Source organism: Cetorhinus maximus, chromosome 15, assembly GCF_964194155.1.
Source record: "Cetorhinus maximus chromosome 15, sCetMax3.hap1.1, whole genome shotgun sequence".
Classification (NCBI taxonomy): domain Eukaryota; kingdom Metazoa; phylum Chordata; class Chondrichthyes; order Lamniformes; family Cetorhinidae; genus Cetorhinus; species Cetorhinus maximus.
In genome coordinates this window covers 13,814,524-13,828,062 of record NC_135893.1, presented here as the reverse complement: position 1 = coordinate 13,828,062, position 13,539 = coordinate 13,814,524, and the positions used below count along the sequence as shown (strand labels likewise).

At 51.1% G+C, this 13,539-nt stretch overlaps 1 protein-coding gene across 2 annotated transcripts in view; it reads left to right on the top strand.

Moving 5' to 3' along the window:
* LOC144690414 (uncharacterized) overlaps positions 1 to 13,539 on the top strand; it is a 537,164-nt gene that overhangs the window by 412,584 nt on the left and 111,041 nt on the right. For both annotated transcript variants that reach the window (XM_078557903.1, XM_078557904.1), the window contains 2 exons: positions 3,653 to 3,790; positions 6,907 to 7,029. In XM_078557903.1, coding sequence (XP_078414029.1) covers positions 3,653 to 3,790; positions 6,907 to 7,029 — 261 coding nt within the window. The remainder of the gene's footprint in view (positions 1 to 3,652; positions 3,791 to 6,906; positions 7,030 to 13,539) is intronic.

Below are 13,539 nucleotides of genomic sequence, written 5' to 3'. Positions count from 1 at the left end.
TCTCTCCCCCCCCACCACGCCCTCTCTCCCCCCCACCACGCCCTCTCTCCCCACCACGCCCTCTCTCTCCACCACGCCCTCTCTCCCCACCACGCCCACTCTCTCCACCACGCCCACTCTCTCCCCCCACCACGCCCTCTCTCCCCCCCACCACGCCCTCTCCGCCCTCTCTCTCTTCCCACCACACCCTCTCTCTACCCAACCACGCCCTCTCCGCCCTCTCTCTCCCCCCACCATGCCCTCTCTCTCCCCTCATCATGCCCTCTCTCTCCCTCCCCACGCCCTCTCTCTCCACCCTCCCACCCTCTCTCCCCCACCACGCCCATTCTCTCCCCACCATGCCCTCTCTCCCCTCATCATGCCCTCTCTCTCCCTCCCCACGCCCTCTCTCTCCCTCCCCACGCCCTCTCTCTCCACCCTCCCACCCTCTCTCCCCCACCCCGCCCATTCTCTCCCCACCATGCCCTCTCTCCCCTCATCATGCCCTCTCTCTCCCTCCCCACGCCCTCTCTCTCCCTCCCCACGCCCTCTCTCTCCACCCTCCCACCCTCTCTCCCCCACCACGCCCTCGCTCTCCCCACCACGCCCTCTCTCTCCCCACCACGCCCTCTCCCCCACCACGCCATCTCTCCCCCCACCACGCCCTCTCTCCCCACCACGCCCTCTCTCCCCCCCACCACGCCCTCTCTCCCCCCCACCACGCCCTCTCTCCCCACCACGCCCTCTCTCCCCACCACGCCCACTCTCTCCACCACGCCCACTCTCTCCCCCACCACGCCCTCTCTCTCCCCCACCGCGCCCTCTCTCTCCACCACCGCGCCCTCTCTCTCCCCCACCGCGCCCTCTCTCTCCCCCACCGCGCCCTCTCTCTCCCCCACCGCGCCCTCTCTCTCCCCCACCGCGCCCTCTCTCTCTCCCCCACCGCGCCCTCTCTCTCTCCCCCACCGCGCCCTCTCTCTCCCCCACCGCGCCCTCTCTCTCCCCCACCGCGCCCTCTCTCTCCCCCACCGCGCCCTCTCTCTCCCCCACCGCGCCCTCTCTCTCCCCCACCGCGCCCTCTCTCTCCCCCACCGCGCCCTCTCTCTCCCTCCCCGCGCCCTCTCTCTCTCCCTCCCCGCGCCCTCTCTCTCTCCCACCCCGCGCCCTCTCTCTCTCCCTCCCCGCGCCCTCTCTCTCTCCCTCCCCGCGCCCTCTCTCTCTCCCTCCCCGCGCCCTCTCTCTCGCCCTCCCCGCGCCCTCTCTCTCTCCCTCCCCGCGCCCTCTCTCTCTCCCTCCCCGCGCCCTCTCTCTCCCCCACCGCGCCCTCTCTCTCCCCCACCGCGCCCTCTCTCTCCCCCACCGCGCCCTCTCTCTCCCTCCCCGCGCCCTCTCTCTCTCCCTCCCCGCGCCCTCTCTCTCTCCCACCCCGCGCCCTCTGTCTCTCCCTCCCCGCGCCCTCTCTCTCTCCCTCCCCGCGCCCTCTCTCTCTCCCTCCCCGCGCCCTCTCTCTCTCCCTCCCCGCGCCCTCTCTCTCTCCCTCCCCGCGCCCTCTCTCTCTCCCTCCCCGCGCCCTCTCTCTCTCCCTCCCCGCGCCCTCTCTCTCTCCCTCCCCGCGCCCTCTCTCTCTCCCTCCCCGCGCCCTCTCTCTCTCCCTCCCCGCGCCCTCTCTCTCTCCCTCCCCGCGCCCTCTCTCTCTCCCTCCCCGCGCCCTCTCTCTCTCCCTCCCCGCGCCCTCTCTCTCCCCCTCCCCGCGCCCTCCCTCTCCCCCTCCCCGCGCCCTCCCTCTCCCCCTCCCCGCGCCCTCCCTCTCCCCCTCCCCGCGCCCTCCCTCTCCCCCTCCCCGCGCCCTCCCTCTCCCCCTCCCCGCGCCCTCCCTCTCCCCCTCCCCGCGCCCTCCCTCTCCCCCACCACGCTACCTTTCTTTTTCTCTCACCTCCCCTCACACACTCTGTCTCTTTCCTCCCTACTCTCTCTCTCATCCAATCACAGGCTGGTTTCTTGCTGCATTTGTTGCTGATAGGCTCGCGAATGCAGGGCGGAACCAGCCCGTGATTGGATGAGCAGCCTTACCACAGTTTTCAAATATAATTCGGTTGACTGTCTGACAAGTTTGGTGGGCCGAGTCCAGGGGTCTTGAGGACTGTGAGTTGGACAAACCTGGTACAGAGAGAGATTTACTCTGTACCTAACCTGTACTGTCCCTGCCCTGGGAGTGTTTGATGGCACAGTTCAGAGGGAGCTTTATAATTATCAACGAGACATCTGCACAATACCTGCAGAACAGTTCCCTTTATTTGGCAGCTTGATCTGGTATTTTATCTCATTTCCTGCTGTTGGGACGTTGCTGTGTGCAAACTGACTGTCGATTTTTCTACAGTACAACAGTGATTACACTTAAAGGTAGTTTATTGACCATAAGGCACTTTGGGACATCCTTTTTCTGTATCCAGGAGTTGTTTCTGAAATGATTACAAGGTTTTATATCACTCGAATATGCAGAAAGGGTGGAATTTGGCTCAGCATTTGATTAGTTTTCAGCAGTGCATTGTGTTGGAGGTGTGGTGACCCACTGCTGCTCCTGATGGCGCTTTAATGAAAGAAAGCAAGACAGACCTGCATTCATTTAGCACCTTTCAGCACCTCGGGATATCCCAGAGTGGTTCACAGGCATTGAGGGTCTTTTTGTAATGTGGGGCTGATTTATCGCTCCTGCCAGGGCCAGGTACAGTGATAGACGGGAGCAAAAATTAGCCCCACTGGCTAGTGTGCTGGTTCCCTGCCTCCATCACCCCCTTTAGGCCGTTTTTGCTGCCGTGGGATTGGGGCCATCCGGGCTACCCTCCTGCATGCAGGAAGTAGCCACCATCACTCATTAAAAGCCTGCCAACTAAAGGAGGCCAACTGAGATTTTCCATTCAACCTCCAAGTTTCTGCCAGCAGTGAGGACCAGTTTAGGTGTCTGGAGGCTGCCTCCTGACACCAGGCCAGGGGACCAGCTCTCAAGGCGGGAGTGCAGGAGCAGCCAGCGGCCACCCTGAAGAGGGGCTTCCCCCACTGAAGTGGTGGCCCAGCTGAAAAGGCCATTTGTTAATTTAAGATTTAAATAAGTTGGAAGGAAGGCACCTCCCTCTTGAAGTGGTCTTTTCCCCACTCAACTTCCATTGAAGCCTGCTGCTCCATTCAAGTTGAAAGGCCTCTGATTGGCCCTTCAGCTGGATGGTGAGCCTGTCTCCAGGATAATTTTAATGGCATCCCCCTACACCGTGAAAGTCAGAATGAGTGACTGTTTCCCCCTAGGGGTGGGTTCAGCACCGGAAACGGCCCCAAACTCTGTCTCTTACCCCTTGAGGGAAAACCTTGCCCATAATTATTATTATAATATAGGAAGACATGGCAGACATATTGTGCACAGCAAGGGCCTAGAACAGTAATGACATAATGACCGGATAATCAGTTTTGATGATGTTAATTGAGGGATAAATATTGGCTAGGACATTGGGGAGAAGCCCTGCTCTCTTGTAAATACTGTATTGCTTTCATACAGTGCTCGTTCAGGCAACCTTGACAAATCAACCAGTTTATCCTTGGTGTTGCCAAGTGGGTCACCAGAATAGAAATGATATGAAGGAAGTGCTAAAGAGGTAGTGAAAGTATCTGACTGCTTCATTTACAGGGATTGAGATGGAGATTGTCAACAGTTGTGAATCAAACAATGGAGGATGTTCCCATCACTGTCGCCACACAACCAGCGGTCCACTATGTAGCTGTAATGAAGGCTTTCATTTGGATGCTGATCAGAAGACATGTATAGGTAGGGCTGAACAAAAGTGATTTTTCTTCAGTTGCTGGTAGGTCATGTTCATGTGCATCAGCACTAAGGGTTTAAAAATATACAACAACTCAACTAAATATAAAATAGCACACAATATTTGATTTTTTGAAATTGAGGTGGTATCTTAAGTGCTCTATTACTCCAAAGTCCAAAACTCAAGTTAGACACTAGTCTTCCCCTCTAGGACCTGGGTTTGGGATTCAGTCCTGACTGATTGGATGACTCTCTGTAAGAACCCTATGTGAAACTATTTTGGATAATTTTAGTACAATTACTAATGATCATCAATGCAGTGCATCAACCTAGCCATAATTTGGAAGACACTTTGGCATTGAAACAACGCTTGCCTTTAGAGACATACAGGATGGTTGATGTGGGAAATGTTACTTTGGTGCAATAAGGTGCGCGCTCCTGAAATTGGGGTTAAGATACATTCTTGGGGATAAATGTTTTGCAACAAATCTCCTCCACTCCAGATGTGTAAATGGTTGATACTGAATGAACATAAAATAGAATTATGTGCTGTTTCAAAAATCAACATCAACAATCTCATGGACAAATCACATTTCCTCTTTATGAACTCAGTTATTGCTCACTACTCTGGCCATTCTGTGTTAGCCTTTGAAAGTAGAAATGATAATTTTAATAAACTGTGGTAGATGTTTCACCCTTGGGGCTTCCCAAATATCTTACTTGGTAGGTAGACAGACCAGTGCAGTACTAAACCATCCAGAACAAGAAGGGCCAAGAGTCAATGTCCGGTCTGTGCTGAGTTAACTAACCATGCCAACAAATCATTCTGTGTCCGACAGATTGTCTGTTGCCGGTCTGTGGAGGAAAAATTAGATAGAATGGCCTTTCTTTTTAAAATGTCATTCATGGGTTGTGGCCATTGCTGGTAAGGCTGGCACTTATTGCCCACTCCTCAGTCCTTTGAGAAAAGTGGTGATTTTTTTTTCAATTGAGTGGCTTTCGAGATCACTTTAGGGGCAGTTGAAAAACTGTCACATTGATGGGGGAACTGAAGTCACATATAGGCCAGACTTGGTTAAGGACAGCAATTTTCCTTTCCTAAATTAGTGAACCCATTTTTGTGACAATTGAACATTTTTATTGATGTTAGATTTTTATTCAGGTTGTTTTTTTTTAAAATTGAATTCACTTTCTCAAACTGCCACGATGGGATCGGACTATCATTCTGGCCAGTAACACAATCATGTCATGACCTTGTCATACTCTTGATTACTGTCCGATGACCCGTGCTGGGAAATGCACCAATGGGGACATTGGCTCAGGGGAGGAACAGGCTCAGGTGTGATGCACCCCATGGCCAGTGGTTGACTGTTGGTTACTGTCAAGTTTCACGTGTGAAACACAGCCACATCATTGGACTCTAGTTGGCATGCGCAGGACCCCCAGCCCAGTGAGGGGCCAGCAGCACAGCTGGAAAAGGACTGGGCACGAAGAGATTAACCCTTTCTTTGGAAAACCAAGAAGTTTTGCTCAATGATCAGAACTTAATAACGGGAAGAGTTAAGATGGCCGATTGCTGTTTTTAACTGCATTATTAGCCCAGTGATTAATAACCCTGTTTGCAGTTTATTGCTGCATTCACTGTTATTAGACTGGCAGTTCCCAGAGAGGAATGTTGAGGATGTGATTAGGTTACATGTTCGTGCACTGTCTGAATTTGCAAACCAACATCACCACACATCTACACGTATGTTTCTGATCAACACAAATATTTGTGGCATTATGTAGAATACTGTATAAAATAATCTAAGGTTCACTAAATATGGACCAATCAAAAATAGCTGTGAAAGAAAGCCTGGTTTATTTACGAAATGATATTGACCCCCAGTGTTTCATGGTTCTACAAAAGTGGACTTTAGTTCTTTCCCTTGAGTATACCTATTTCCAGTTTTTCCCATTTTCCTTTCTCTTCTCATTGTAACTGTATTGGAACCAAAGCCTGGTGTACCGATACCAGCACCCATACCTGTACTCCTGCAGATATCAATACTGTACCAATACCAATATCAAATGTAAATGATGCCAAGTGACATCCAAATTCTAAACCCCATTGATACACAGCTTTGTAATCCCCTCACAAACACCTACTACATTTTGTAGTGTGCCTATGTGTGAAATACTTGGGGAATTATGTAATTCTCCTATTGGTTTCAAGTTTTGCCGAAGCTCCAAGTCCAGTTTTCCAGGTAAGTGTTCAGACTGTGAAATGTGCAGAGGATCAATGAGCTGAAAATCAGTGGGGATTAGAAGCTTAGTGATGGCTAACTCCATGCCCAGTCAGAACACCAAGGTAGAAAGTTGCTCGACTTCGTTCCCATTCTACCAGCGTTACTTCATGTAAACCGTGCTTTGCTGCACTCCTCACCACAGGTCACCACAGAACAGGAGCAACTCTGAGGAATTTCCCAGCCTGGGTATTAATTGTGTCCTATGTAGTAGCACTTAGCTGCCGCTTTATACTGAGCTGCCTTGCCTGGCTGGTGTTAATGTTACCAGTGAGTCAGTGAATAAAAGCAATGAACTGCTTTTTAATACATTACAACAGAGACCACACGCCAAAGAAAGTACTTGATTGACTATGTTCCGATGTCATGAAAGGTGCTATATAAATGCATGTTCTTTCTTTGAGTTGTTTACATTCTACAACATTTTTTGAATTCAGATCATAATTTAAAAGCATGTTTTGATTGAGATGTCTCCAAACCTTGAGCAGATATACCCAGAGGATCAACAGCCCCAAGCCTCGGAATTTGTTAAGCGTTGGCTGCTGAAGATGGGTGAAGTGTTGAAGAGTTCAACACAGATATGGGAAGAAAGGAGTCGGGAGTCTGGTTTGACGAAGCCTTGATATGGGGTGAATCAAATGCAGTTACGGGAGGATCGGGGGCATCAGTTAAACATAAATACATGGAATTCTGAATAGATTATTCAGGACTGGAGGCATGAATCATTCTGAACAGGTGCACCATGGGTCAAATTTAAACGTAGGTTCTGGGTGCCAAGTGCGGAGTGATCTCGTTTAGATGGAGGAGCTGATTGTATTTTTTTTTGCTCTCATACAGATGTGGATGAGTGTGACGCCGGTGCTGGCTGCTGTCAACAGGACTGTTTCAACACCCCTGGTGGATACGAGTGCGGTTGTCATGCAGGCTATCGGCTCAGTCTGGATGGCTGCACCTGTGATGGTGAGAATTGACAGTTCAGTTACATATATAATGTGGTTGGATTCAAACTCAGTGCCACCGGTGAAGGTGTCGTGTTTCTAGCCAAATGCAATAAGAAAAAGATTGTCTTTTTATTTGCCTGTGCTTTAGAGTTACCTGTATGTTAATTTTGTTTGAACTTTATACTTCCCTGTGTTTTAGGTTTACCTGTATTATATAGTTCCCAGTGCCTTAGGTTTGCTGTGCAATAGCTTTGCCTGTACGTTAGGCTTGCCTGAATGTTTGCACCAAAGAGAGGAGTTTCACCCATTACATTTTTCATACATTTAGGATTAAATTTCTTCCAGAGCAGAATCAATTAAGCCCAAGTTGCTACTCAACCTAACTGAGCTGGCAAACTAGGACTATGCACACTGCTGAGATCCACCTCCTGTGATTATCGAACTGTTGATGTTGGACAGGATTCAGTGGTTGTGAAGCAACAAAGCAAAACAAAAGTAGAATATTTCAGTTTTAAAAACTAATAACAATTAGCTGTGTGAGCATTTGAGAAATTGTTGATGTGAATGTTAATGAGACAGCAGCTTCCTGCCCCTGCACCAAAATCAGTTCCAAATGGAGGGACTTATGGAGGTAAGGGATTTTCTTGTTCTTGGACTCAGCAATTGGAAATTCTGCACCAAATTTACTTTGAAATGATGCATGTACTTTCCCAAGTCCCAGGGTAATGTGAAAGCTTTTTGTGCTTTAACTTTAGTCAGTTCTGAGACAAACTCTAATTTATTTAACATAAAATTATTTCCTTTTTAACCCTTTAAAGGTTTCGGTAATAATTTTAGAATTTGTTGCTTTTCCTATGAGCAGTCTCCATTACAGATTCTTCCTTATTCAACTAAAGAAGGGGGCTGGTGGAGGTAACTCTTTTGAGTCAACCAATTAAACTAAATCAACAAAATAAGGGATAAAGCAAACACAGCCCCTAAGTCAGGTCAGCTGTAAAACCAAGGAAAAAGTTTAAAGGAAACTTACAAACATTAAACCAAAATGTCGTTAAAGGGGTCGATAAAACACCCCAGTTCCTGCGGTGCCCACCGAGCATGGAAGGCATCGAGGGTGCCGGCAGACACCGCGTGCTCCCTCTCCAGGGACACCCGGCCGCGAACGTAGCCGCGGAAGAGGGACAAACAATTGGGCGGGACGACCCCCTCGATCGCCCGCTGCCTGGACTTGTTAATGGCCAACTTGGCCAGGCCCAGGAGCAGGTTCACGAGGAGGTCCTCCTCCGTTCCCGGCCCCCCTCCGCATCGGGTGTCCATAGATCAGGAGCGTGGGGCTGAAGTGCAAACAAAACATTAATAAAAGGTTTTTCAAGTAACTGAAAAGGGAGTGCAGCCTACCACACCCTATATAAAGATGGTCCACGGACTCCACAAGACCACAAAAAGGGCAGGTGTCCTGGGAGTCCGTGAACCTACACATTCTCCGATTGTAGGGGACTGCTGCATGCAACACCCTCCAACCCAGGTCCCTGATAGAAAGCGGGAGGACACCTCCGTAGAGGGCCTCCCAACAGGGACCTCCGCTGCCGGACTGCAACAAGGCACGCCAGGGCGTGTCCGGGCGGCAGGCGAGGGCGAGAAAATGAAAGGTGTGTAGCAGCAGTCCGTACAGAAAGCTCCTCCGCGCTGTGCCAAATGGCAAGGAGGGCATGTCTCCGAGGCGGCTCATATTGCGGGGCACCGGCACCCGAGGGAGGGCTCGGGGCTTGGGGCCAATGTGGAATTCCGTCCGAACAGGGGAACGTTCAGGCGGAAGACCACCGCACCTGGGCCACCTCGAGACCTAAAATTACGTCGGGTCCAAGCACGACCATCCTTAGGTCTCGGATGGCATCGGCCGCGAGCCGGACACTCACAGACACGCAACGCGTCAACTCCTGCGGGAGCATCCAGCCCACTCCTCCGCCACCCAGCACGTCCCCGATCCTGGTCACCCCGGCAGCCACAGCCCTCCTCTCCGCCAGCCACTGAAAAGGACGGAGGGGCGGATTCCTAAGCAGCGGCTCTCTGACGATAGCCGCTAATCCTGACGGGGGAGAGCTGCGTTGCGAGGCGACCACGTTCCAGACTTTGTTCAGGTCCTGGTAAAAGACGGGCAACGCCTGCAAGGAGCCACCGAGGCCCCTCTGCTCTATAAACAGGAGCTGCACGTCATAATTCAGGCCGTGCACCTGGCCGAAGAAATACGTCACCAGGGCACACCATCTCGGAGGGGGCTCGACGTAAAGGTATCGCTGCAGGGTCTGAAGGCAGAAGGTCACCACCTGTGTGTGTAGGCACACTAGTGCCTGACTGCCCTCCCTAAGCGGGAGACTCAGAACCTCAGCAGCGACCCAGTGCAATCTTTTGTCCCAGAAGAAGTCGACCAGCATTCTCTGGATTTTTGCGACAAAGTCCGGGGGAGGGGTCAAAGCGACCAGCCGATACCACAACATGGCGGCGGCTGGTGGAGGTAACTCTTTTGAGTCAAAACAATTAACTAAGGCTGGTGGAGGTAGTGGTGTGGGGAGAGTGAATATTCCAATTGGCTCTTGGCTGCAAGGGATCTTATACTTAACTCTAATGGGCCTGGCCTTATTAGCCAATGTGAAACAGGTGTTCCTGGAGAGAATGTATTGAATTGTCAACATTTTATGAGAACACTGGTTGTCAAACTTTTTGTGTGGGCCCTGAAGGATTGGCCTGGAGTCTCCAGGAATTGAAGATCAGTCTCCTGGTCCAAGATACTGTTGTGTAAATTCCTGGAGAAAAATCACTGGGGCATTAAAAAAGGTTGTTTTTAAAGAAAAATTTTCTTCGAACATTTCTCTTCACCAGATATAAAAGTATTGAAAATGGGAGAGAAAAGCTTGTTGACTGACAGTTGAGGATCAGCCAATTGGGTAATGAGTCATTTTTCCTTTCCAATTGGCGTAGGAAGGTAGTGCGTCACAAAGATGGATGTGTTGGCTGATGAAGGCTGGAGCATGGAGACAAGTCATGTGGTGAAATCTCCAGGACTACATTTAATCACAGTTGGGCCCACCACCACCCCTCACAACTATAGATATGTTTGGCACGTTCCAAGCAACCTCCTGAAAAGATTGACACCTTCCCAGGAACCCCCCCGGCAAATATTGGCACCTTCCCAGTAACTTCCTCTAAATACTGGCACCTTCCCAGAAACTCTAGCAAATATTGACACGTCCCCAGGAGCACCCTGCATATATTACCACACACGTAGGCTGAGGCTTGGTAAGGGGCCTGTAAGCTGTTTACAATTCAATTAATACAAAAGCAAAATACTTAGGATGCTAGAAATCTGAAATAAAATAGAATGCGCTGGAAATGCACAGCAGGCCAGGCAGCATCAGAAGTAGAGCTCATGGCCGGTATGTTCCATTCCCTCCCGCAGCGGGCGTCATGGCGAGTGGGAGCGGAAAATATCGCGAGAAGCCAAAGATCGGTTTTACATCGTCACAAAACCGGTTTGCGACTGTCCATTCCGGCCTTCAGTGGCGGAATGTCATTTTAATACATTTGTATAACATTATAAGGGCTGCTTGTCGGAACCATCCCCCCACGCTGGATCAACGGGGCACGTCGGCAACGAATTAGACCGACGTGCTTCACAACGGCATAAAAGCGACGTGCACCTGGCGGCCTGCACTTCACTCGTGACTTTGAGGTTCGTTCGCTTTCCTTGCATCGTGTAGTGCTCTAGTCAACTCAGACTCAGCGCCAGGCTTCGCAGTCAGCACCACTTTTCAGGGGTTGTCACAGGCTTGACTTTACCTACCAGACCAGCAGTAAGGTTTGTGGGGGGGGGTAGCTTTTAATGTGATGCAGGGCAAGGCCTCCACTGGGGAAGGGGGGAAACTGGCCAGAGGCAAGTGAAGGTTCTGCAGGGCAAGGCCTCCACGGGGTGGGGTAGGGGAAGAGCGGGGAAGGCTGCACTCAGACACATGACTCGGGGAGGGTGGCGGGTGGTGGTGCAGGTTGGGAAGCATCCTCTGCACCAGGATAGGGAGGGAATATGTTACAGAATGACATAACCGAGTTGGGGCCAGAATGGGAGGAACGCTAATTGAAGAAGCGCTTCAGTTTACGTTGTTGTGCTTGCAAAGACTGTCCTTGCCCCAGCTCAGGGAGGCGGAGGGCATGTCAGTGCAGTCTCAGTCATGCCCAGCACGTTGTGCACAGGGCATGGTCGTAACATCACGTGCATCAGTCCAGAGGGTTTCTGGCATCATACTGGGCCTCAGGTGCCACACTCAGTTAGGGGAGGCTTCTGCAGCCTATAGATGGGGAAAAGGTATTGTGGGGGCATTCAAAGGTGTCAGGGGATGGAGTGGGGCAGTGTATATATTTCACTGTGCAAGTGGCCTTAAGATGGGGAGGGGTGAGGTCCAGACAGGACATAGGCACACCTACCACAAAATATTCAGGGGGTAACAAAGGGGTAAGCACCACAATCACGATGGAATCAAGGAATACGGGGCGATTGGGGGTTTGGGGGGGCGAAATTAAAAGGCCTTGGAGGGAGGGAAACCTGAACATTAAGCTCCTCCAGGATGATGGGGGGGATTTCCACACACTCAGAGATGGTCCAAGCTGCTCTAGCAGTGAGACCTCTGCACCACCATGTTCCAACCTGCAGCGATGGCGCAGTGCAAAATTAAAATGAGGAGATACTCTCCCGGTGAGGGCTCTGAGGGGCGATTGGAGGACACGTGCGCTGTACTGGGGGAGTCCAGCTGAACTGTGCATTTCCAAATGAGGAGAGATGCACAGCTGAGCCATGTTAGGAACCTTTCAATGACAATGCAGGGAATCAGGAAAGTGAAGCAATGATGCGCATTCGTGCGAGACTAATCCTGAAAAGTGGCACTAATTGATCTCCTTTATTAACCTCTTGTTCACATCATGGAAATTCCCCAGAGTGAAAATGATATCCTGAGCAATTGGACGACTGGACAAGCTTCAGATGCGTGTTAGAATCATGGCACTGGCAGGTTCACAGAAGAGAAGCCTCACGATCCCCTCAAATAATCTCAGTCCCCGATTAAACATTTTTCCTCATGTGTATTCCGAAGAGTATAGTATTAGAGTGCAGTGAATGAGGATCCCAGCACCTGTGCTAAAAGCAGCATATCCAAGCTCCTCGCCAAAGCAATCTCATAGCAATTGTTCATGTAAAGGGAGTAGCGGGGAGAGGAAAGAAGCACCTTGAAATGCACCCTGCACTGGCCAGGATTTCAGGGGCGAATAGTTGCCGACTCTGGAACAAAGCCCTTGAACTCACATTCACTGATGAGTCATTGACAGAAATAGGACCTTTGGAGGCAATGCTGATTCATGTCTGTTTCGCATTGATGCGGCAGAGAGGAGACCATCAGGAAGATGGAGCCTGGATTTATTGCTGCCTGAATAATCGCATACAGGCCAGAGAGAAGGTGGAGAAGATTGTGATGGAGGTGCTAGGCTCACCAAAGGGAGCAGCTTCACCCTGATGAGCAAGGGGTAGGAGGGCCCCCTCCATACACAGAGGATGAGGCTCACAGAATGCCATGCATAGGCAGCTCGCAAAACCGAGGGTGTACAGAACACACGTGTCTTTTCTGCAGATGAGCGAGAGATGGTGTCGCCGATGCCTCCACATGTCCAGGGACCTGATGACGCACATCTGCCACATTCTGCAGGAGCTAATGCCACAGGGACTGGGAGGACATCCATTGCCAGTGGCTCTGAAAATCACCGCCGCCCTTAACTTCTACACAAGTGGCCTTTGCAGGGCTCCACTGGGGACCTCTGCAGGATCTCGCAAGCTTCCACGCATAAGTACGTACAGGAGGCATCAGACACCCTTTTTGTCAAGGCCCGCAATTGCGTGAGCTTTGTCAGAGATCAAGCAAGCTAGAACGCCAGAGCACTGGGCTTTGCTGTGATTTCCGGATTCCTACTGGTGCAGAGGATGCCATTGACGGCACTCATGGCTATAAAAGCTCCCTGGCAACAGGCATTCCAATAGATAAACAGGAGAGGCTTCCACTCACTCAATGTCCAGCTGGTCTGCAACCATAACAAACAAATCATGCAGGTTTATGCCAGATACCCAGGAAGTTGCCACAACTCATACATCTTGAGTAGATCGCAGACCTCGAACACCATGGAGGGACCACACAGGATCCAGGGTTGGCTCCTCAGTGACAAAGAGTACCTGCTGTGACACCTGTCAGTGGCCACAGGATGCTGCAGACAGAAGGTACAATGATGCTTGTGCTGGTACCCAAACATTGATGGAGCACACCATAGGCATCTTAAGGATGCGATTCCGATGCTGGAACAGATCTGGCAGAGCACCTCAGGACACTCCCTAGAGGGTTTCATGGATCATCGTGGCTTGCTGTGTGCTTCACAACCAGGCGCTGCAAAGGGGGGAGGACCTGTCAGATGCCAACATGGAGGAGCTGCCTGTCTCCTCCGATGAGGA